The sequence below is a fragment of the Plutella xylostella genome, chromosome 10 (assembly GCF_932276165.1).
Source record: "Plutella xylostella chromosome 10, ilPluXylo3.1, whole genome shotgun sequence".
In the NCBI taxonomy this organism is placed as follows: domain Eukaryota; kingdom Metazoa; phylum Arthropoda; class Insecta; order Lepidoptera; family Plutellidae; genus Plutella; species Plutella xylostella.
The window spans coordinates 2,310,459-2,333,296 of record NC_063990.1 but is presented as its reverse complement, the minus strand read 5'-3'; the positions used below and the strand labels follow the sequence as shown (position 1 = coordinate 2,333,296).

At 40.0% G+C, this 22,838-nt stretch overlaps 2 protein-coding genes across 2 annotated transcripts in view; both read right to left on the bottom strand.

Moving 5' to 3' along the window:
- LOC105394631 (rho GTPase-activating protein 23) overlaps positions 1–4,578 on the bottom strand; it is a 277,190-nt gene extending 272,612 nt beyond the window's left edge. Inside the window, exon 1 of the mRNA XM_048623383.1 lies at positions 4,172–4,578. The gene's annotated coding sequence lies outside the window, so the exon portion shown is untranslated. The remainder of the gene's footprint in view (positions 1–4,171) is intronic.
- A 1,086-nt stretch (positions 4,579–5,664) lies between these two features.
- LOC105394111 (protein scarlet) lies at positions 5,665–20,920 on the bottom strand. Its single transcript, XM_048623504.1, has 14 exons — positions 20,570–20,920; positions 19,768–19,960; positions 17,595–17,643; positions 16,634–16,683; positions 14,763–14,899; positions 14,019–14,189; positions 12,929–13,167; positions 10,959–11,154; positions 10,620–10,748; positions 10,011–10,238; positions 9,428–9,563; positions 7,549–7,654; positions 7,041–7,141; positions 5,665–6,232 (listed from the first exon to the last, which is right to left on the bottom strand). The coding sequence occupies exons 1-14, from the start codon at positions 20,678–20,680 to the stop codon at positions 6,057–6,059; spliced, it is 2,022 nt and encodes a 673-aa protein (XP_048479461.1). The 5' UTR covers positions 20,681–20,920; the 3' UTR covers positions 5,665–6,056.
- Positions 20,921–22,838: the final 1,918 nt, after the last annotated feature.

Below are 22,838 nucleotides of genomic sequence, written 5' to 3'. Positions count from 1 at the left end.
TACATATAGGTGGCGTTGCGACTCGCTGGCGTCGAGTGGCTTCGGCAAGCTCATCCGGTGTTGATACTCTATACTGCACCGGGCTGATGCAATCGTACTTAGTATCAGCACAGTGTAGATGAGCGAAGAAGATTCATACTAGAAATTCTAGGACCCAATCATCATTATGACTTGAGTCCTATGCCGGTTCAGATATTGTACTGTTAATCACATGAATATATATAACAAATTACATCGGGAAATAATTAGCATTGGATATAAAATTATTGTAATAAAAGTACCGCAAGTGATTGGCAAAGGAAACCATTAAGTACCATAAAAACTTTTAAGTGCGGTGTTAGCGAAAATATCGACTTCCCTATTACATACGAACATTAAAGAAATAAAGGCAGCGACTGTCTCCACGGAATGATTATCAAGTTTGTGAGTAAGCCCAGGCATTGGCCCCTAACCTCAGTTGGCGCCAAGGGCTTAATAAAGCCTTGTTATACTGAATTTTACTGGAACATTGCTCTGCATGCAGCGGGACCGAGTGCATAGGTAATTAGAGGTCGTCGTCCTGCCAGCCGGCGCACAGGCGGCCTAGTGCTAAAATCTAACCTCTCCGAGCGCGCATTGCTCCAGGAAATGTGCTTCCTGACTACGCTCTAGTTCTGTACCGAAATAATTAATGGCTTACAGTTACAGTACTAACTTCGAAAGCCTTCTCAGAGGCTTTTTCGCAACAGCGCTCGACTTGTAACTGGGTGGGTACTAGTAGCCATTATCTCGCATGACCTTCAAAGCGAAACAATGGTTCTTTCATGCAACTCCGCATTACAAAGAAATAACAGCGAACGGTAAGATTCTGTGAATTTTTACTGCACACATGGCAATAAAAATAACTGTTTCTTGTGAGCCAAAATAATATTTGCAATGTAAATGACGTGAGTCTTGTCCAATTAGTTTGCCCTTGCGACAAGAGCGATTATGTTTGCGAGTGCAACATATTCGAACCTTCCATTCTTAAAAACTCTCCTTGGCAACCGCATTCAATTGTGCTCTACGTTACACTAGGATAAGAATTTCAATAGAGGGCAGATAAGAATTCCTTCCTCCGGGCACAAAACAAGAGTTATGGTAAAATGCATTCAAGTGTCATCACGAGCATTGTCCGAAACAAGTGGCTGTCCCAGGCTGGTTTTTATCCCGCAGTGTGAGACTCCGAGGCGCGTTCTTAACGAGCTCAAACCAGTTCCACCATTTTATCCCGTCATACCAAATCTGGATAAACTTCGATACCACGTTTGTTCTCACGTGTTTTCTTTTTGATCACAAAAACGACACCGTTTATCGCCGCTGCCGCTTTAACTCGTGGTTTTGTCTACACCAATAACTCTGTTGCCTACTCATCTGCTAGTAATTATATACTTTCACTTGTCCGTTAATATGATACTGTAGTAATTGGTTTTAAACAAGAAACTGACTGCAGGAGTCTGGTAGTGAAGTGCGACCATTATTAAGTTTAACCCCAAATAAAAAGAGCAAGGTGCATCTCTTTTTATTTGGGGTTAAACCTCTCCGATATTTTTACAACATAATATTAAAATAATCGGTTAAATTTTGGTTTTTAGAGTATTCTTTATTAATTTTATTTTAAATACATGTATACAGACGAATTGGAAACCTCCTCCTTTTCGAAGTCGGGTAAAAATTAAAGATTGTAAAAACGCAATGTAATGTAATCTAATCGCAAACAATTTGGACCCTCAACGCTTCACGGAAATCAAAGGTCATAAAAATACTGACGGTACAAACTATATTAATCTCTAGGCCAGACCAACAATTTAAAACAAAAAATAAGGACCATGTGATGTTAGCCTTTCACCTAGCGTCGTCGCTGTTGGAGCCGAATAATTACGAGGTTCATCGGTCGACGATCAAGTAACATCCGTGCGGATTTTGTAGAAACAATTTAGCAACTCTGCCTCTCTGAACGTGTTGCACAAGGATAAGTGGAATCCTTAATCTATTATCCTCAAATTATTATAATAACACCAAATTACATTCTGTTGAATCATCCCACTGGTATGTTACAAATATATATATGTACCTACATAATTATAACTTCTCTCCAGGCCAGGTCAAGTCAATAGTATCAATATGCAAGCCGGAAGTTTGCAGAATCCGAACCTTTATTCAAGCCAGTTCGTGATTAATCTCCCTCACGGTGTCCGGCGCGCATCGACACAGATGGATCGCCGTCGCTTCACGCGATTACAACAGTAAACTTGTCGCTAATGGGACTGAAAGCGTTCGTTGCAAACTTCGCTATAGAAATCAATTTACGTACCGCAATTAGATTCGTTACATGCTCTTGCTCTTGTCTGGCTAAGCTATGAGACAGAATCCATCTCATTAGATCGTATTAAAATCCAACATTTCGTAGTTTGCCGGCTAAGCACGTAATTATAGCATTTAAAACAGGTTAAAACGGAAACCTAGGGGGTTTTAATGAATCGCATCCGTGCTGTGTCGCTATACATGTGGGATTGGCAAGCCACTAGCCTCGTTAGAGATTGCAGACCAGGGAGTTCATTACCAGAGAAGCGTACAGTCATTTATAAAACTATCGAAGTGATTCATCAAGAGATGCCTAAAACATATCAACCACATACCGTCAAGGGCAAAGGTCGTGCGAGTCCAATCATATGTGTCGACTCAGGTGGCCACAACACAAACAGATGGTCCCACAAATTGGCATTAAATGTATTGACTTGTCAATACTTCAATACATGTGACTTCTAACTGGCGCCAACATACATAATATGCAACTCATTATCTATCAACAATATGCAGCATTATATGCTTATGTATGTACCTATGTGTATCATTTAATACTAATCACAGAATCATAATTATTCAGGACCTTGGACCTTATAGACTACTTGATATTGTATCTCTTGGGTACTAGTTTTATGTCAATAGGTCTAATGCATTTCTTGATTGGCATTGATGTTCGATTGGGTAACATCTGAATTGACTTGCATTTAACTTACCTACATTGATCATTTGAAAGTCACATCATAAAGCCCTATTTAGGGTATCTTTATATGATAACTGGACTGTCCTAACCTGGATCCTCGACAAAATCAATATTGCCATTGGAGTTGTGAGTAGACGCATTATGTGGCATGACATCACATCAACGGTCATCAACCATAAAACATTCACATGCTGTAGGTAAGTACTTAACTATCTAGATAGTGTTTATCGTCTCGCAAAGATAACGCTAGTGGAAAACATAGGTTACACTAAGTGCTCCTGTTCAAATAGCAGCCTATCTCTTGAAACCTCTGCCAACATGATAGGGATATTGATTAAACACAGCTTTACGTATTGCGGGAGGATTGTGATGATAGGATTCGTTAAATTCCGTCATTGACTAACTTATCTTTGAAACAAGTTTCAGATAACTTTATCTTTATTGCTTCCAGGTTTGCTTCGGAGATTTTGTTACGATAAAATTTTAACTTTGTTTTTACATAATATATCTCATTCATTAATGCAGAATTGTTTCCTTGTAGGTAATTACCGAAGTACTTTGCTTTAATATTTGGCCCTTCATCCTATTTGTTTTGTAAATTGAAATAATCCTATGGCTTTAATACTGTTTCTGTTAGGTAGACTTCTACCTCTCAAACAGGGATTTCTCGATTTATCGGTAGTCTTTACTTAACTCTGATCGTAAACTTGAAGTTTTACGATTACTTACTTACGATACGAGTCACCGTAACGTAGGTAATTCGGTAGGTTAATGGTTTTTGTTGTTGGCATGAGTATACAGGATATAAAAGGCACGTCCCGAAGTTTTGTTGATTCACTTTATTTTGTTTGTAATTCCTGTGGTAAGGCTGCATTCCCGGCGCGCGGCGCGGCCCGAGCATCTTGCCGCTACGAGAGCACTGCACCCACCAACCAATTCACAATGATTACTACCACATTAAACTCGGGAGCATTCCACATCCAGGCAACTTTGTTTACAACTAATATTTACTTGTAATCGAAGGACCGAATGTTTCCTTAGTCCGGTTTGGGCAATAACACACTGCCGGAATGTAGGACAAGATAAAGCAAACACTTAAAACTATCAGTTGCGATGATAAACAGTCAAAACATGTCTCCCACTAACCTGATGGCTCGGCGCGGACTCGTTCACAATCCAAGCTGCATTTTAACCTCAAAAAGCACCGCGGGCATCGTCACGAAGCACCAAGGTCACTGTTATGTTAGCTTGCATAATAACACCAAGCATAGGCACCGGCAATAGCATGGAATTTAATAAAAACAATACAACAATGACGATACTGTTAACCTGCTATGATAAACACAAATGTACAGTTCGATCACACGTTTATTTTCTAACAAACCGACCGAATATCCATTTGTAGATTCAATTTATCGAATATTTGTTTAGTTGTCTTCACATTATTAGCACCATTTATGACTCGTTGTCTTATTAAATTGCAATTTTACGTTAAAAAAATATCACAGCCGCGCACTGCACTTCGTCTGACACGACGAATATGGCGGATGAATTTGAACTACGCTTGCGCTGCGCTGTCAAACGGAGCAGGTAGAAAACACGATCCTTTTGAAGCGACATCTAGCGAAAACACTACGAACTTTTATTAACGCTAGTATACGATACGATACCAAACTTGATGATGGTAAAATTTTACATTGTTATAAGTGCAAGTGTCTAGATAACTAAGTAGTTGATGATTAAAATAATAGATGGTGCTTGTTCAGGATTCGGCTAGTGATTCGGGAGATGTAAAACCACCGTCACAGATAATACAGGCTGTTGTTTAGATTGCCCACTTATAAATAAATAAATAAATAAAAATCCGTTAAAAAGCCAATATGAATCGGTAACGGTAAGTATAGTATTTTTAAAATGTAGGTAAGTACTTACCTACCTATGTAAATGTAAGTCATCATCATCATCAGCCTATAGCAGTCCACTGCTTGAAGTAGGCCTCTCCCAAAGCACGCCACTGAATGCGGTCTTTAGCTTTCCGCATCCAATCATAACCAGTTACCTTTCGCAAGTCGTCACCCCATCTAGCCGGAGGGCGTCTCACACTACGTTTGCCTAGTCGGGCCTCCACTCCAGAACACGTTTACCCAATCGGTCATCGGTTCTTCGACAGATGTGACCAGCCCACTGCCACTTAAGCTTACTATATGTCGATGACTTCAGTTCTCTGTCGGATTACATCGTTCCGGATGCGATCTTTCAGCTGGATGGGGCTGAAACGTGGACACTTACAGTTTGACTGGTTCACAAACTGAAGGTCACTCAGCGAGTCTCTCTGAAATGTAAGTATAATAGGTAATAACTGACAATGACAAAAAGTCTTCACAAGATAGCACTCTTAATTTTCATGATTTTTCGTTGGGCTGTTCCTATCTAATCTGTACCTTCTACCTAGTGTACTTATCTATCTAAGCTTCAGAGCAGTCCACTTCTGGACGTAGGCCCATAGCACGCCACTGGATGCGATACATACATAAAGCTCTCTTATCTATAGACCGCGTTTGTTAAAATAAATGCTATATTAGAGTAAGTACAAATAAAATAATAAGTATAACTTACCTAAGCATAAAAAAATGCACGTATGTTTTGCTATAAGATCATTTTATTCATTAAATAAATACTATATTAGGTACGTATACTTATATCACACGATAGACACCATTCCAAGAAAATAACAATAAAAATACTGAGTAAATATAATACCTAATTATAGATAAGACATTATTAATACAAAAATATTCTGTTACAGTTAAATTACATAATATTAATGAATGTACTTATAATATTTACTCTAGAACCTGCTAAGATTGATTTAAACCGAGTTCTCATTCTCAGTAACTTTTAACACTGATTTAGGTATTCATAGACTAAAAACAGAAACTCGAGTTAATTTTCATTCCATAAGTAGTTACATAGACAGATAGATACTTACATAAAACAACAAACAAAACAGATCTTTATACACTCCTAACATCTATTTTCTCCTGGTCCTAAACCTGAGTGCCAGTAACGCAAGGAGGTGGAAGGCCGCATATAGACCAAGGAGGGCGAACACATCTGGCCAGAACCGGTAGCTCTCGAAGTCGTATCGGTCGAGCACCTCGTCCCCCGTGCTGAGGCAGGGACGGACCTCCGTGGTGTTGGCGCAGGCTGGAAAGAAAATTAATGAATTAATAAAAAAAATAAATTAATACACAGGAACCGAGTTTAAAAACTGACTGAGGTGAAAGACAAATTTTAAAGAGCGTATTTATAAATGTTAAATGATTGAATCGATGTAAGTTTGTGAAACATGGCAAATAAGCTCTGGAGCTATGCTGTGCTGATCCACATAAGTTACATATGAAACAGCCCCCATTTTAAGACAAGCAGAAGAGACTAAATAAAAATAAAGAAAAGGTCTATGGCGATGGCGCCAGCCAGATAACAGAGAGATGTAGTACCTGATAATAGCCATTGAATGGAAGAAATCAAACGGTTAGCTTCTTCGCAGAAGATCAATGGTAACCCAACTAAATACTTATCGTATTATAAAGGGACAGATAACAAAACAACAACAAAAAACTTTCTTCAACACCTCATAAAATAGGGTTCTTTTGTATGCAAATAAGTACGCAATAAAAGTCTCTGTTGGGAACATAGAACAACGCAGACTCGGGTGAGGTATTTGGGAATTTCTTTTGTGAGAAACGTTTGATGTTTATGGACTTCCCCAAATGTTAGCGCCAGATGGAATAGAGCGTGTTACTTACTACCTGTTGTTGTACACTCACGAGAGTCACGAGCAATGAAAAAGATGCCGAAACCAGAGGGCCACAATTTTTAAGATTTTAGTGATTATTGCAGACGGAGTCATTTAGCTAGCCTTTCCGAGGAGTAATTCGGTGCTATTCTCACTGAAACTTTTTAATTGCTCGTTTTGGTGTGAATTATCTATTAAAGATGAGGTTAAACTTACGAATGTCATCGATTCCATCCCACTGCAGAATGGTCATGGCTTCGTTGGAGTACATCAGCCAAGAAAGATGACGGATCCAGGATATAAATTTGGGTATGGAGCTGAAACAAAATATTCAAGTAATTATAGGTAGGTACTTTGTTATGATATAGCATGAGCCCTATGAAGTTTAAATATAAAGTTGGTATTCCCTTGAAAACGAAGAAATGAGAAATAAAATCTACGGGTTTGATTAACTGTATACAAGTAAGATGTATAAATGTAGGACAACAGGATACGTGATAGGATACAAAATATCTAACAAGCGGTCGCTACACGCTTGTTCGTTATCGACAACGATAAACGCAAAATAAAATAAAAAAACACAAAAACACGCACTCACGCCTTGCACTAATGTACTCCCTTGCGGGGTAGGCAGAGGCTAAATCAATTTGTAAATTTAATTTAGATACTTATGTATAAATAGGCAGACTGTATTACGTAAATAGTGTGAGCGATATATTTTTACCTGAGTCTGACGAATATGCCTGAAGTCATCATGAGGGCGTAGTCGAACGGCACCAAGTAGGCGATGGCCACCGGCATCGAACCGAATGCACAGGAGAAGAATGCACCTGGAATAGACGAAATAAACGTAGTGAGGAAACCTGCATAATCTGCATATCTAGATATAGCACCACTAGATATGTGAACTCACCAACCCACAGTGGACCAGCGTGGTGGGAAATGGTCCAGGCTTAGGAAGGCAGTTTAGACCTAGGGGATATGCACAAAGGTTCCACTTGAAAGAGCCAGGTGCAGGGTACTTACACCCTAACAGAGGAGAGATGAGAAGGAGAAGCGTCGGCTCCACCAGCAGCCTTGGCAACTGCGGGTAGACAGAAGAAACTTCGGAGAAACTTCGAATGCGCGATATAGGATTTCATAGAGTATGTGTGTCGCGTTCGGAGCGCCATCTGTTGAGGTGTCCGCCGCAACTCTATGCTGTACGTACCACAAGCGATGGCGACGTTGAGCACGAGGATGGAGAGCAGCACGGTGAGTCCGAAGGCGTGAGCCGTGAGCCGCAGCCCCGCCAGCCAGTACACCACCAGCGTGAACAGCGTCGGCTCCACGAGCAGACCTGGCAACTGGGCGGATAGACAGGGCAACTCTCTATGGAGATGCTGGACTGTCAGCGCGTCCCCATGGCAAAGGGAGGATCCTCCGACCATGCCGGGTGGTGTGGCCTGGCGGGCAGCTGCCCAACGGTTAGCGTTGGGGATTTGTATATATAGCAGTGTAGCTGAGAAACTTCGAATGCGCGATGTAGGATTTCATAGAGTGCGTTCCGAGCGCCATCTGTTGATTGTGTGGCAACTTTACGATGTACTTACGTACCACAAGCGATGGCGAAGTTGAGCACGCGATGTAGGATTTCATAAATTTGCTTCGTTTCCATACATGTTCTGTGTGTTGCGTTCCGGGCGCCATCTGTTGATTGTGTGACAACTCTATGACATACGTACCACAAGCGATGGCGACGTTGAGCACGAGGATGGAGAGCAGCACGGTGAGTCCGAAGGCGTGCGCCGTGAGCCGCAGCCCCGCCAGCCAGTACACCACCAGCGTGAACAGCGTCGGCTCCACCAGGAGACCTGGCAACTGGGCGGAGACAGGGCAACTCTCTATCGAGATGCTGGAGTGTCAGCGCGTCTCCATGGCAAAGGGAGGATCCTCCGACCAAGCCGGGTGGTGTGCCCTTTCGGGCAGCTGCCCAACGGTTAGCGTTGGGGATTTGTATATATAGCAGTGTAGCTGAGAAACTTCGAATGCGCGATGTAGGATGTCAAAGAGTGTGTGTGTCGCGTTCGGAGCGCCATCTGTTGATGTCCGCCACAACTCTATGATATACATACCACAAGCGATGGCGACGTTGAGCACGAGGATGGAGAGCAGCACGGTGAGTCCGAAGGCGTGCGCCGTGAGCCGCAGCCCCGCCAGCCAGTACACCACCAGCGTGAACAGCGTCGGCTCCACGAGGAGACCTGGCAACTGGGCGGAGACAGGGGAACACTCTATGGAAATGCTCTGGAGTGTCGGCGCAGCCCCATGTCAAAGGGAGGATCCTCCAACCAGGCCACCACTATGGTGAGGCTGGAGTGTCAGCGCATCCCCATGGCGAAGGGAGGATCCTCTGACCAGGCCGGATGGTGTGGCCTGTCGGGCAGCTGCCTAATGGTTAGCGTTGGGCATTTTGTATATACTCGTATAGCAGCGTAGCTGAGAAACTTAGAATGCGCGATGTAGGATTTCAAGAGATTTGCCTCGTTTCCATACATGTTCTGTGTGTTGCGTTCCGAGCGCCATCTGTTGAGGTGTCCGCTGCAACTCTATGACATACGTACCACAAGCGATGGCGACGTTGAGCACGAGGATGGAGAGCAGCACGGTGAGTCCGAAGGCGTGCGCCGTGAGCCGCAGCCCCGCCAGCCAGTACACCACCAGCGTGAACAGCGTCGGCTCCACGAGCAGACCTGGCAACTGCGGGGGGAAAGGTTAACAAAGTGTTGTAAGTAATATGCGATTTGTGCGAGAATAACAAATTTTTACGGTTGAGTTGCGAGACATGGCTTTTTTTAACAAGTTATGTTTTTGATAGCATTTGTTTGAACCTTTCTTGAACTATAAAATGAAGTTTTATTAGGGCAAGTTTTACGACAGCTAGGAATTTAAAGATAATTAAGTATTGAATTATCGACCTTGATAAGGTCGTAAATTCGTACAGGGACAATTAAAAACATAGGATTTGACTGGAAAAATTTATAAGTTATGTAACTTACTAGAATTTGTGCTCATAAGGGTACTGGCAGTGAACTACAATTAATAATCAGCTAATTACATACATGCTGGATATAAACTCCCAGTGTACCCTACCTACCTACCAGAAATGTAAATTTATCAAGCGATAGGTTTCACAAACAAACTTACCAAAGCAGTCATCCTCGCGATATAATAAATCGGCGTAGTATACAGGCCCGCACCCAGCTCCCTCGTGAACAGCGGGAACTCCTCCGGGAACATGTGGAGCACCCCGTACATGGGGCTGAAGGTGTTCTCCGCTATGATGATGAAGAGAGCCCCCTGTACGTCCTGGATGCCGGCCTGGGTGAGTCGCACCGTGCCGATGAAGCAGAGACCCGCTGTGAGGGCTATCGCCTGGAAGAATCGTGGAAGGATATTAAAGTTCACTGATGTTTTAACAAAATCTTTAATAATAGGACATCGCTACTTTAGAGCAGGTAGGACTTAACTCAATGGGTTAAAATTAAAAACTATGTGGGATTCTCATTTATTTTGCTACTAAAAGTACTTTCCTCATGACATGCAGCGCTGTGATTGGCAATGTTTTGACTGACCAGACCATTTACAATCTTAGGTCGATTTTATACTGGGCGTATGGGCATGGGTTAAACTGGAAACTATGGCTTTAATTGGCATTCTGGCCAGCTTAAGCATGCAAAAGTGTAGAGAGGGGTCTCAATTTTGAATAGGTACTACTTCCTTCGTTAGCTTAGAACAAAATTTTATGAAACTTACCAGTTTTTGCACTATCCGGACGACTTGGATTCTCGGATCTCGAATCACTATTAACAGATACCTATAGATTAACCATAGGAGTTTCGTGAAGAAGAATGGTGACTTGAAATCCCTCGTAGTCCTTGGCCTCTGAAAATTCAAAAACAGGTATTGGAACAGAAACAAATAAAACAACATAGCACTTAATAGTGTATAAAGGCTCAAGAAAAACATTCTACCAGCCATAAAATTCTTAAAGGCCACTTATAAAGTTAATTTCCATGGGATGTTTAAAACATAATCCTTAATCTGACTGAATCCCCAACATGAACCTTCACTTCTCCCCCCTATCCCACTAACCTCATCCTCATTCTCAATGAGGTGGAACTCCAGATGTATTTCCATATCCAATTCTTTAGCAGCGTCACTGACGGCGAACCTGTCGCAGATGCTCTTGACGGCGTGACGCGAGGCTGACTCAGACCCTGGGGTCATGGCCAGGACCTTGATGAAGTAGTCCGTAGGATTGTACATGAGGGGACAGTGGTAGCCAAGGCTGAAAGAGAGTGCAGGTCAGATAAATGTTGAAGTTTCCATAAGGTTGATTCGGGTGGGCAAAGCCAACCTTTCGGCATAGTACGCAACGGACGCATCGCATTCAGTATTCTTTGAAATTACTTCATCAGCATTGCACTGTTTGGTGCTATACGTATATTACGATACCGATAGGTAGACGGTAAGGCTTGGGTCTCCTATTTACGCCGCAGGTCGAGTGCAGCGTCACGCCGTAGGCCGCGTCACGATGCTCACTATAGAAATGTACTGATGCGGTCTCCCTCACACGCCGGACGCGACCTGCGGCATAAATAGGAGACCCGGGCCTAACCCTTAGCGTCGAACGTTAGTCAAAGTCAATGTCAAAAGTTTTTATTCAATTTATTTTTTTGCATGTACTAACTTCAAACTAACTTCAATATTTTACAATCTGCTCTAGTTAGATAATAATAGATAAGCTCCTTTACGTTTGCATAAATTTATGTTTTAGCTATTATTATTAATTATTAATTAAAACTAAAGAATGTTTTTTTATTGGAAAACAAACAGAGTTGAATTAATTAAATAATAAATAGGATGTCTATGTCTGGACGTTACTTATTATTAATTACGAGTAGTCTTAATTTAAATAAAGCCTAATAATAATGTCCTCCTAGCCGAATTTCGACCACGGCGGCCAATCTCAATTGAGATCAGCCATCTACGCAGGAGTAGATTATAGTGCCCAAGTGTGTGCGCAGTACACAGGAGCACTCTCTGTTCCATCACTCTCATAGCCCAATGGGACGGATTGACCGACACGACTGGAGAGAGCTAGGCGCAGGACCGACTGCTTTACATGCCCATCCGACAGCATGGATCGTTTCACTGTTTCGGACATCAGGTGATCAGCCTTCTATGTCCTAACCAAACTTAGAACCACAATTTAGAAACACAAATTGATGGTCCCACCCGGGAATCGAACCCGGGACCTCTGGGTCATGAAGCGAAGCTTCTACCACTAGACTTCTAAATAAAGCCTATCGAAGAACTAGAAATTAAATGAAAAAAAATGCACGTGCCTTGACTTTTGTCTAGTGGAAAATTTACTACCATAGTGGAAACTTTACTATCTAAGTGTAAGATAAAATTTTCCTATCATATAAAACGTGTAAAATTTGCATTCATTCGCGAAAAAAAATTGGAACTTTTTGAGTTTATTTATAAGGTGATCGATTAAAGCTAGGATTATACACCCACTTTTTTATGATGTTGGCATACATTTTATTTTAATGGTGATTTATTTCAATAATGAAATGCCTATCGTAGAACCAGTACATAAATACTTTAGTAAAAAAATCCTAAAAACAATGGAATATTTCCGGGAAATTTCCTATCCGTTACGTTTGTGTAAAACCTGTAATTTTTATAACGAAAAAATACATAATTGCATTATTTATCGAGAGATAGAGCGCCTAAGATAGAGACAAATTATATGGTCCAATATTGTCAGGATGTCTTATTAGGGTCAGCCGAGTTACCAATTGGTCCTAAGACGATAGATTATAAAAGAGTTACTGAATGTTTCACTAACTAAGTAAGACTCTCTTGTCTTGTATAAATCTACTTTATGATAAATATAAATAATATAAATATATGTATTCTAAGCTAGCCGTAAATTAATAAAAAAAACTTTTAAACATGTTAAGACAATCCACGTTAGGGATAGGTAGCTGTAATCAGCTCTTTCAGCCATACGCAGATATATGAAATAAAAAAACAAAAACTCGACCAACCTTTTAAAGAATCCCAAAGCGCCAGCCGCGCTCCCAGCGTACGCTACCCGGCCCTCAGCCAGCAGCATCAGGGAGTCAAACAGCGCCATCAGCTCCGACGACGGCTGGTGGATGGTGCAGATGATGGTCTTGCCCTGCACCACGTTGGCTCGGAGTAGGGCCACCAGCTTCTGAGCCGAGAAGGAGTCGAGCCCGGTGGTCGGCTCGTCGCAGAAGAGAAGGCCGGGGTCTGTTAGCAGCTGTTGGGGTAAGGGGTTTTGTTGATTTTGAATTTACCTAAACTGTGTTACGTTTACCTCAACGGTCATAACTTATAAGTTAATCGGCACATAAATGACTAGAGCACAGCATTGCATAGACATGGCAGTCAGATATGACTACCAAGCGAGCAACCCATATGACCCACTTTTCGATGTACATTTTGCACTCACGTAAAAGTTTGACATGCTATTTTAGTCATGCCATAAAATTGCATAATTATGGCCAACTGTTTGCAAACTTGTCCTTGACTCGTGCTCGAGTGTCAAGGCTATCCAAAATGATATAGGTATACAATTATCTTATGTTATTTAAAACTATACTAATTCATGCATCAATAGAAAAAAGCTTTTTTAAACACTTTAGTACTTGCAAAAAATGGCCGGTTATAAAATTTTAATTGAGATTTAATCGTTTATCGTGGCAGATCAGTGTTAAAACCAGATAAAATTAAGCTAATGACTGAATGAAGCTTTTAAAACTAAGCGATTTATTACCACTTTTACGTAATATGCAAATGAATTATTTATAAGAAATACCTAGGTACTATTATACTACTTGGTACTTATACATAAAATACCAATGACTAGAAATGTTACATAAGCTACACGCTGATATAGTACCTAGAATGCGTTTTTTTTTGTTTTGCTAGATAGTTAGGTAAGTAAGTACTAAGTACTTTTGCAAATGTACTTACCTCTATGATAGTAAAGCTGTAAATCAGGTCAAAAACATAAATCCGCGGTAAAAACATTTCTGCATCGAATTCTAACATGATACATCTTCACCATTCTCATCTCAGAAACCTTGGAATCTCCGTTCAAAAACTCACCTCGGTAGCAAAAGCGAGCCGTTTCCTCTCCCCCCCTGACAGGGTCTTGCGTCCATCCAGCCCCCCTATCCGGGTGTACCGCGAGGGGTACAGCGCCAGCTGCCTCAGGAGCTGGTTCACTCGTCTTCGCCTGGCGATGGTGGTGGTTCGACGGTCCATGCGGAGCCGAGCCTGGGGGTATTGAGGTTAGGTTGGTTTTGGGTAAGCGTTGTTGGCTGAATGTTGGCGGTGGCGGTGGTTTACGTTAAGGTTTAGATAGAGTGTATGACTGGTTGGAAATTTCTAGAGAGTTTGATGAAATTACAATCTGATTTTGTCAGAGTCAAAACTGGATCAAATAAACTTTGCAAATAGATGATGGCGCGTGGACAGCCACTTTATTTAATTAGAACATTAGCATAATGGTATGCTAATCTATAGATTCTGATGTGAGATAGCTCATGCTTTATCCATTTCTCACTTCATCTTCTATGTGTTACATAACAATAGTAGGCAGGTTCTAGTGTTTGCATTAAGAAGATTTAAATAATGTAGGGTAGTACCTTAATAAGGAGAATAAGAGAAATTTTGGACCTTGAGGTGAGAAATACTATTATCAGCGAACTATCTGCAGGGTATACCTTCACAGGTCAAGAAGAAGTGGAGACCCCAACACGCTACGATCTATGACACGTTGCCAATAATGATTAGGCCGACTGGCGGCGCTCATTGGAGGATTAGCGTTTTACTGATTCCCTCACTCACCATGATAGTGAGGTGCTCCATAACAGTGAGGTTGTCGACGAACAGGTCGTCCTGGTGCATGTAGCCGCTCTCCCGGTGCATGAAGTCCCCCACAGGCCGCCCGTTCATCGAGATCTCGCCGTCTGTTATTGTACCCACTGGAAATGTATAGCTTGGTTGGTACTCATTTTGTCTTGTTAATGTTATTATAGGAGGAGATGGTAATCAATCGCATTCGTATAACATGTTATAGATACCTAAGGATATAACTATATTAAGGCTTTATCTATCTTACTGCGACATATACATAACATGGATACATACTAGCCCCCTTATTCATAAAAAAGTTACTGGACGGATTAACTATTGAACTGTTTTGTCACTCTCTGTCAAAGAACAAATTGTTCTCTGTTAGAGAGGGACAGAACAGTTCAATAGTTAATCCGTCCAGTAACTTTTTTATGAATAAGGAGGTTTGTATATTGTGGTAAAGGTTTCCGGGAGTTCAATCTTAGGCATCTTATATGCGTAAGAATGTGAATTTGGAAAACATAAACCGGATTGAGATAGATCAGTTAAGAATTGCCTATTGGACCACAAGAAAATACGCATAATATGTTACATTTTATTAGGTACATGATGAGCAGTAAAAAATCTTCATCTTGTTTTAAACTTTAGCCTTTACAGAAAACCTAAATAAATTATCTGTTGATTAAGTATAGCAATAAAACGAGTGACTGTAAATTACAGTTCTAAGTGTCAAAATTAATTAATTTGGGTTATAGAATTACTAAGTGAGCGACTGACTGCGAGTGACGAGAAATCAACAGAACAGCAACTTACAAACATTAATTTGAGTTACTTAAAATACAAAATGAGCAGCTTCATAATATTTGAGCGACCTAATATTTGTTTGAGTGTCAACGTTACGTCCTGCATTTTTTTCAATATTTGGCAAATGTATTTTTTATACTGAGCGGCATTTTATCTTAAATGAAGTGTTTCGAATACAAAAACCACTTTGAAAAATACACTAATGAGCAGATGATACTCTGCGTATAATGAGCTCACATTTAAAAAATAAAAATAATATGAAATAACTATTTGAAGAAACACTATTCTATTAGTTGAGAAATTTTATTATTGAAATATAAGGGTAATTAAATAAAACAATGTACTCCGTAAAATTAAAGTAATATGCATGCATTTATTTCAATCAAATGAACAAAAAATAAAATAAGACGCGTCAGTCAACTAAAAAAAACTTCTTATTAATAGTAAGAAACATTGATAGGTATGAGGAGCCCTACTACAACTCACCTGACTGCTACGATTCGTCGCCCGGCCCCATTCGAATTCGCGCGCATTTAAAAATCTGTAGTTTTCATTAAAAAAGCGTATCAAAATAAAAAACATAAGCCCTCAAATAGAATATCAGTAACCAATAATCATTATTAAAGCAGCATACAAAACTTTGCTAAAAGTGAACTTTTTAGTAGTTCGATAAGTTCGTGAAGTTGCCCTCTCTGTATTTCCAGTCGCTCACTTAGTAATTCCAGTCGCTCACTTAGTAATTTTGTCGCTCGGATAAAATTTTAATATCTGAAATGGATATATCACAATCCACTTTTTGTAAGCTCGTTCTGGATTTTATTATAAATCAATATTCGTCGTCAGTTTAGTTAATTTTTCGCTTACTCAAATTCATACCGCTCAAGTTATTAAAACAATATGTCATCATCAGTCGCAAAGTTTTTTTTGTTCGCTCGTTTTATAATTCCCCTTTTTATTGTAATTTTGTTGGTTGGTCTTGGTCCTCTCTGTAAGATTAAGACTTACAATAAAATTATTAAAACCTATTACCTGTTACTGTATATAAATACTTTGCTTACCTGGGACTCGATTTGCTAAGGCTGACATTAAAGTAGTTTTTCCTGCACCACTGTCAACAAAAATAAAACATGTTTTTAGGCCATCTATCCCATGATTAGATAAGAAGATCAGGCAACTACAAAAAACATCTCTGCTCTGACGGGTGAAGAAGGCATTGCACTCGAAAAACAAATGGAGAGACAAATGTAGGTAACAGTAGCTTACGAAATTCAGATAAGTAAGTATTAATTACAACGTTGTAAGTTAATAATACATTTGATTGATCCAATTGTTACATGTGATGTGATAGGTAAGAGTGACAACTTCCCATACATTTTGTAACTAAATATGTTTCTGGCTAGATTAGGTAGTAGGTACTGTTGGGATATTTTTAAAACCACACCATAACGCAATAGAAACTAATATTTAATCTCGTTTTGAAAATGGAACCTTATAAAAAATTTGCCAATTTTCTAAAAACTTTTACACTTTATTATGAATAAGTAGATTTTTAACACTAAAAAAGTGTAGGTATGTGCTTATCCTTCCAAAAAATCACATAAGTAGACATTTAGGTAAGTATATCCTTTAGTTCTAGGTTTACGTTCAGCTATAATGTTTTCATGATTATAACTAACGGAAGTGATCAGTTTCCTCGCCGACTGTACCTCGGGAAAGTGACAGGGTAGACCGAGGAAACTGATACGGGTAGTGTCTGTAGAAATATACACTTCAACAGTTTTAATTCCACCATGTTGGTATAGAAATTATTAGAAATTGAACACATGCTACTACTTAGAAATGATACAGTCGTCACAGCCATTCTGTTTTTTTACAGTAAATACCTATAAGTACTTAATGTTTTTTTTACATGTTCAACTCTATAACTTGGATATCTACCCTGTAAATTCCTTGAAAGCACTTACTCTTCCTCATAAAACTAATCCTAAAAAATAGGTAGATAAATGCATTTAATCTTACCTAGGTCCCATTAATGCTACTAATGATCCAGGTTTTGCGATGCCACTAACTGTGAACAAACAAAAATCATTATTCCAGGATTACAAAAACGTTGTCTATAAAACGAAATGGAGTTTTTGCGTGAATTTACAGTTTCTTGTCAACGGTAGTAGGCATGTTGTAAAACGTAACGCAGCGTAGTGCAGGTAAGCAGACCAAATATCGAAAATTTCTGAATACTGACCATGATCACATCCAGAACTCTAGTAACTTCCTGAAGTTCCCAAGGAAGGTCAGATAGCACAACTGGAACCTTCATATCAGTAAGTATCAATAACTGTACCTTGTGTTGTGGTGGCCCTTGCGTCCAGGTCATCGTATCAATGTCAGCTCTTGCGGTAGACATCTCAGCTGATGAACTTGGTATTTATTTCAATGAAACATTCTTAGAATAGACAGATAATCTGTATCTATTTATAACCCTGATGGAAGTGGATATTGTATTGGAAGTCCTCAAAATACAAATTTAATAAGGAAGTGGGTGCATCAAGCTCAATATAATATGTTAGTTGTGACCAATTGACCTACGGAAAGTTTTGTGTACACCGGTCAAATTGATGGAATAACTTGACACTTTTAACTGCTTCAATCATGTAGTAGTAACTACCTAGTATTTAAAAGCAGTCGACCGTGGAGTTCTTACTGTAATTTCCGAGTCGGGGAAGTTCACACAAGTTAAGAATTGATAAGATTTCATTTAAGTACTTCAGTATTTGCTTGAAGTTCATTAAACCCTAACATAAAAAACCTACTATAAAAATAGCGAAAAGTGCGCATCAATGCACCTCTGCCGAATGACCGTAAACGGATTGCAGGCCGGAACATTAGGGTGGGTATAGATAACAAGATTTTGACGAGCATTTGTGTGTAATGTAACGTTCTTACGAATGGAAAAATACAGGCAAAAGCATGATAAAAAGTTCGTAAAAACATGATACACTACAACATATCAGAGAGCGGCTCGTTGTTTTGTTACAAGTTAATGTTGTAGTTCATACTATACTCACCTTTAAGTATTACTCTAGTTTTACGATATTTCGGATCGCTGCCACTGCTACTACTCTATCTCCTTCCATTTAACGATTGCATGTCAGCTCTCTTGAACGTCGTATTTCTTCATTCATGAAGCTGAAATTCTCGCAAGAACCCCGGAATAAAAGCTAATGCTGCCAGCCTGGATCTTGAACTACAGCTTTCATCGTAGGGAGCCCGCGATAAGAGCTACTATCCATTCACACTCATCCAATCCATATCTGTGCAATAAATATAAAAAAACACGATAAAAAATTCAATAATTCCTCTCACCATTGTTGACCAATCTCTTCATCCGTCCGTCCTTCTGCTTGACATGCACACTCAGATCTCTCCACACCAGCGTGCAGGGCGCGGGCGAGCCGCCGCCGCCGAACAGCTCCTCCCCCTCGGGGTACAGAGGGTCGTACTTGCTGCTACACCTAATGCCAGGATCCCGGATGATGGAATGCAGACAGGATAGTGACCACTACATGTGTCTAGCTTCACGAAAAATATATTTCAAAGCGCTGCGGCTGCTGGACTGACATAGCAGCTTCAGGATCCTCGTATTTTGTCAATGAGGATAGACCCTCACCCTGGATCTTGAACTGCGGGTCTGCGACAGCACTACTACAGCTCGCGATAAAGCTAATATAACTCTTAAACCACCAATCCACTCTTGAACCTCACCATTGTTGACCAATCTCTTCATCCTCCCATCCTTCTGCTTGACATGCACACTCAGGTCTCGCCACACCAGCGTGCAGAGCGCGGGCGAGCCGCCGCCGCCGAACAGCTCCTCTACCTCGGGGTACAGAGGGTCGTACTTGCTACTACACCTGGTGCCAGGGTCTCCGATGATGGAATGCAGGCAAGATAGTGACCACTACATGTGTCTAGTTTCACGAAAAATATATTTCAAAGCGCTACCGCTGCTGGACTAACCACACGACTCTATCTTTCGCATAGTAGCTTCGGGATCTCTGTATATTGATCCAAGAATAGCCCCCTACCCTGGATCTTGAACTATAGCTTTCATGGTAGGGAGCACGCGATAAGAGCTTACTACATATAACTCCTTAACCTAATCCCTGTCAAAAAGCAAAATAATTCCCCTCACCATTGTTGACCAATCTCTTCATCCGCCCATCCTTCTGCTTGACATGCACACTCAGGTCTCTCCACACCAGCGTGCAGGGCGCGGGCGAGCCGCCGCCGCCGAACAGCTCCTCCACCTCGGGGTACAGAGGGTCGTACTTGCTGCGCGTGATGCCCGGGTCCACGATGATCGGGTCGGCTGGGGTGGCCAACTCCTGCGAGATGGATGGGCTATGAATTGGATGAAGGAGAAACTCTGATGGATAGCAAAAACTCTGACTGAGAGAGTTGAGTTAAGAGCTTAAGAGAGAAACAATGAAAAGTACTAATTTAAAAAATATTTTTAAGGTCAATAAATGGTTACTGTTGTGTTGAGCGTCGGTATTAACAAAACTTACAAAATCTATAGGTACAACACTATTGCACAATATAAAGAAACTGTATTTAAGTAATCCAAATAAATTATGTATTGATGAACTGCGTGAATCTGATGGTAGAGCTTTTTCAAACTTTTATGTAAAGCTCTCCTTTAAAATGTTAGCTAGCTAATAGAGATCTAAGTAAGAAAAACTTTTAATGATTAACTACTTATTGAAAAATACCTATTATCAATTGATCGGCTAAGTTTATACTAACACAAAAGTCTTTTTTAAAATAAATTAATGTAAGTACTTAAATGTTTCTTTCTTTCTTACTTTACTTAGTCGTTAAAATAAAAGATAGCGTTTAACATTTAAAAGAGCTTGCCACATTGCCGATTTAATTTATACTTAACATCGCAAATTGAAACATAAAATAGTTTAAATAAAACAAAAGGTACTCACGTATGACGAATCCGCAATAGACGATGGATTGGAAGAGTTGTTTAGAGAGGGAATCTTCGTGGTATCCTCAATTTCCAGGCCTGCACCGCCATTTCCATTACTGCTACTCATCTTTTTAGACAAACCTACCCGTAATTAACAAAATTAGTACATAAAACTACAAATTCACTATTTATTAATTTAAAGTCATCTGTATAAGTGGTGTGTTGTCATTTTTCGCCGGGTTTAGTAAAGTTTACGCGCTAAACGCCGAGCGCGGCTGTCTGGCAGCGTGCTTGTATCAATTTGACATTTGATCATGCGTTAGAGCGGGACAGCGGACGCGTTGGACCGAGATAACCGTATTTTCCGTAGCTTTCTTTGAAATAAATACTCTAGGAATCCAGTGGAAGCTACCAAAGAGGTTATTATGTAAGCGAGCGCGAACTACCGGCTACCGGCCGGCAACTAAATAGAACCTTATTGCTAAGTTGCCAAGGTTATTCTAACATCACTCATTGATTCAGTGGCTGTAACTTTGTGTATTATCTTATTTATTTTAACTATTATGGGCGGAATTAAATAATGTCATAAATAGTCATAATAATAGATCCTATTGCTAAACACACATTAAGTAAGTAAATTTTATTCGTATTACTCCTGAAATATTGACTTTCAGTTTAGTTTCAGATGTTTCAGTCATGTAAGTACTTAAAGCAATGTAACCAAAGTATTTGTCATTTTGACAACAATTAATTTCATGACAATCCTTAACAAAACCAAAGATACAAAACATTCGATAAATAATAATAACAGAAGAGTAAAATAGACAAGAAATTCGTGATTCGAAGTTCAAATCGAACCGTGTTGGAGGCGACTAGCAACACCCACCTGCGTCTAGAGTTCTAAATCACATATTTGTAGGTCTAGGTCTAGTACCTACAATATAATTCATTGAATGATTCAAGATCAACTAAGTACACCACATATTAAATAAAATAAGACGCTTATGATGAATGCTGCATACTAGGTACAGTTTCAAAGGTACCTACTCAAATTTTATTGTCTAATCTCTAAGCTTTCCTCATATACGTTTTCTTCCAAGTGTTCTTGATTCTTGTCTCCAATCGTGAACTTCCTAACTTTATTGATCGATCGATTGAATTAATTACATTGATAGATACTTACATCACAACAAGTAGATTTATAGGCCTACATCTATCATACGGAAACAAAATAGGCGTGAACAAAAACCGAAGCGACAGTATTTTGTAGGGGTTCGTCAAAATGGCGGTCGGTTTAGGCAGCAGCAGCGTGGGGGCATCACGGGTCACAGAGTGTGTGGTGCTTCTGAGATTAGGCTGAAAGCGATACGGGTAAGCCGCTCGCCTTCCGGGCTGGCCATTCAGGTGGCAGGAGCGGTGGCGTAAGTGTGAGTGGTTAGCCTACGTGTGTACCTACGCAGTTTTTCAGTCTATCTATTACTTACCGTTTCTTGACAAAATATTAATATTCTATCATGGAAGTAGAAAAAAAGAATTCTAAAGAGATCGTTATGTTTCTTCTGATGGCTCCAACAACAGCATAAAGTACGTGATATTGAAGCATTTTTTATTTGCTTCAACTGCTTCATTTAAGATTGAATAACCAATACTGGTTGGTCAGCCTAAAAATCAGCAAAGGCACAATCCATGGGAAAATATTCATGGAAAGTATGAAAACCTTACTAGTTTACAAACAAAATCCTGGGCTAATATTTTTTTCTGATCTTAGTATTATTGTGTAGACTTATAGAAGTTATAGGTACTTGCGGCGGAAATATACATTACATAATTATGAACAATTTCTGACGATGACGTGCAATGTACTTCTTAATTCCATGCGTGCAATCATCGAGCAAATACAGAAATTGATCACTTCCTATCCTTATACACAAACGCCCCTTGGAAGTGTCAAAAGCTATTTGTGTAAGTGTGAGATTGAAACGTGACGAACCTAATCTTTATGTAATTGTGTCTGTTGACCTCTATAGGTGTAAGTACTTTCAAGATAAATTGGCGGCGCGTGTAAGGGTACCATCGAGGTATCTATTTGCAGTTACGCGTGTGGAAATTGGCTAAACGCTTTTAGGGACGCACTAGATCAGTAGTTTATTCCGACCATAGACTAATAGGTATACATGACTGTATATAACCTATGTACCTGTGTATACTTACCTACCTGCAATATGATTTCATAATGTAATGGTAATAGCACCCTAATTATTCCTTATTAATGCTATAGTTACGGT

Bases quoted from the DNA above. Each gene is read 5' to 3' on its own strand.
- LOC105394111 (XM_048623504.1), bottom strand. From the start codon at position 20,680: ATGAGTAGCAGTAATGGAAATGGCGGTGCAGGCCTGGAAATTGAGGAT. The intron at 10,239-10,619 runs GTAAGTTTCATA...CGATTCTTCCAG, and splicing joins TCCGGATAGTGCAAAAACTG to GCGATAGCCCTCACAGCGGG. The intron at 7,142-7,548 runs GTAAAAATATAT...ATTTTGTTTCAG, and splicing joins GGCATATTCGTCAGACTCAG to CTCCATACCCAAATTTATAT.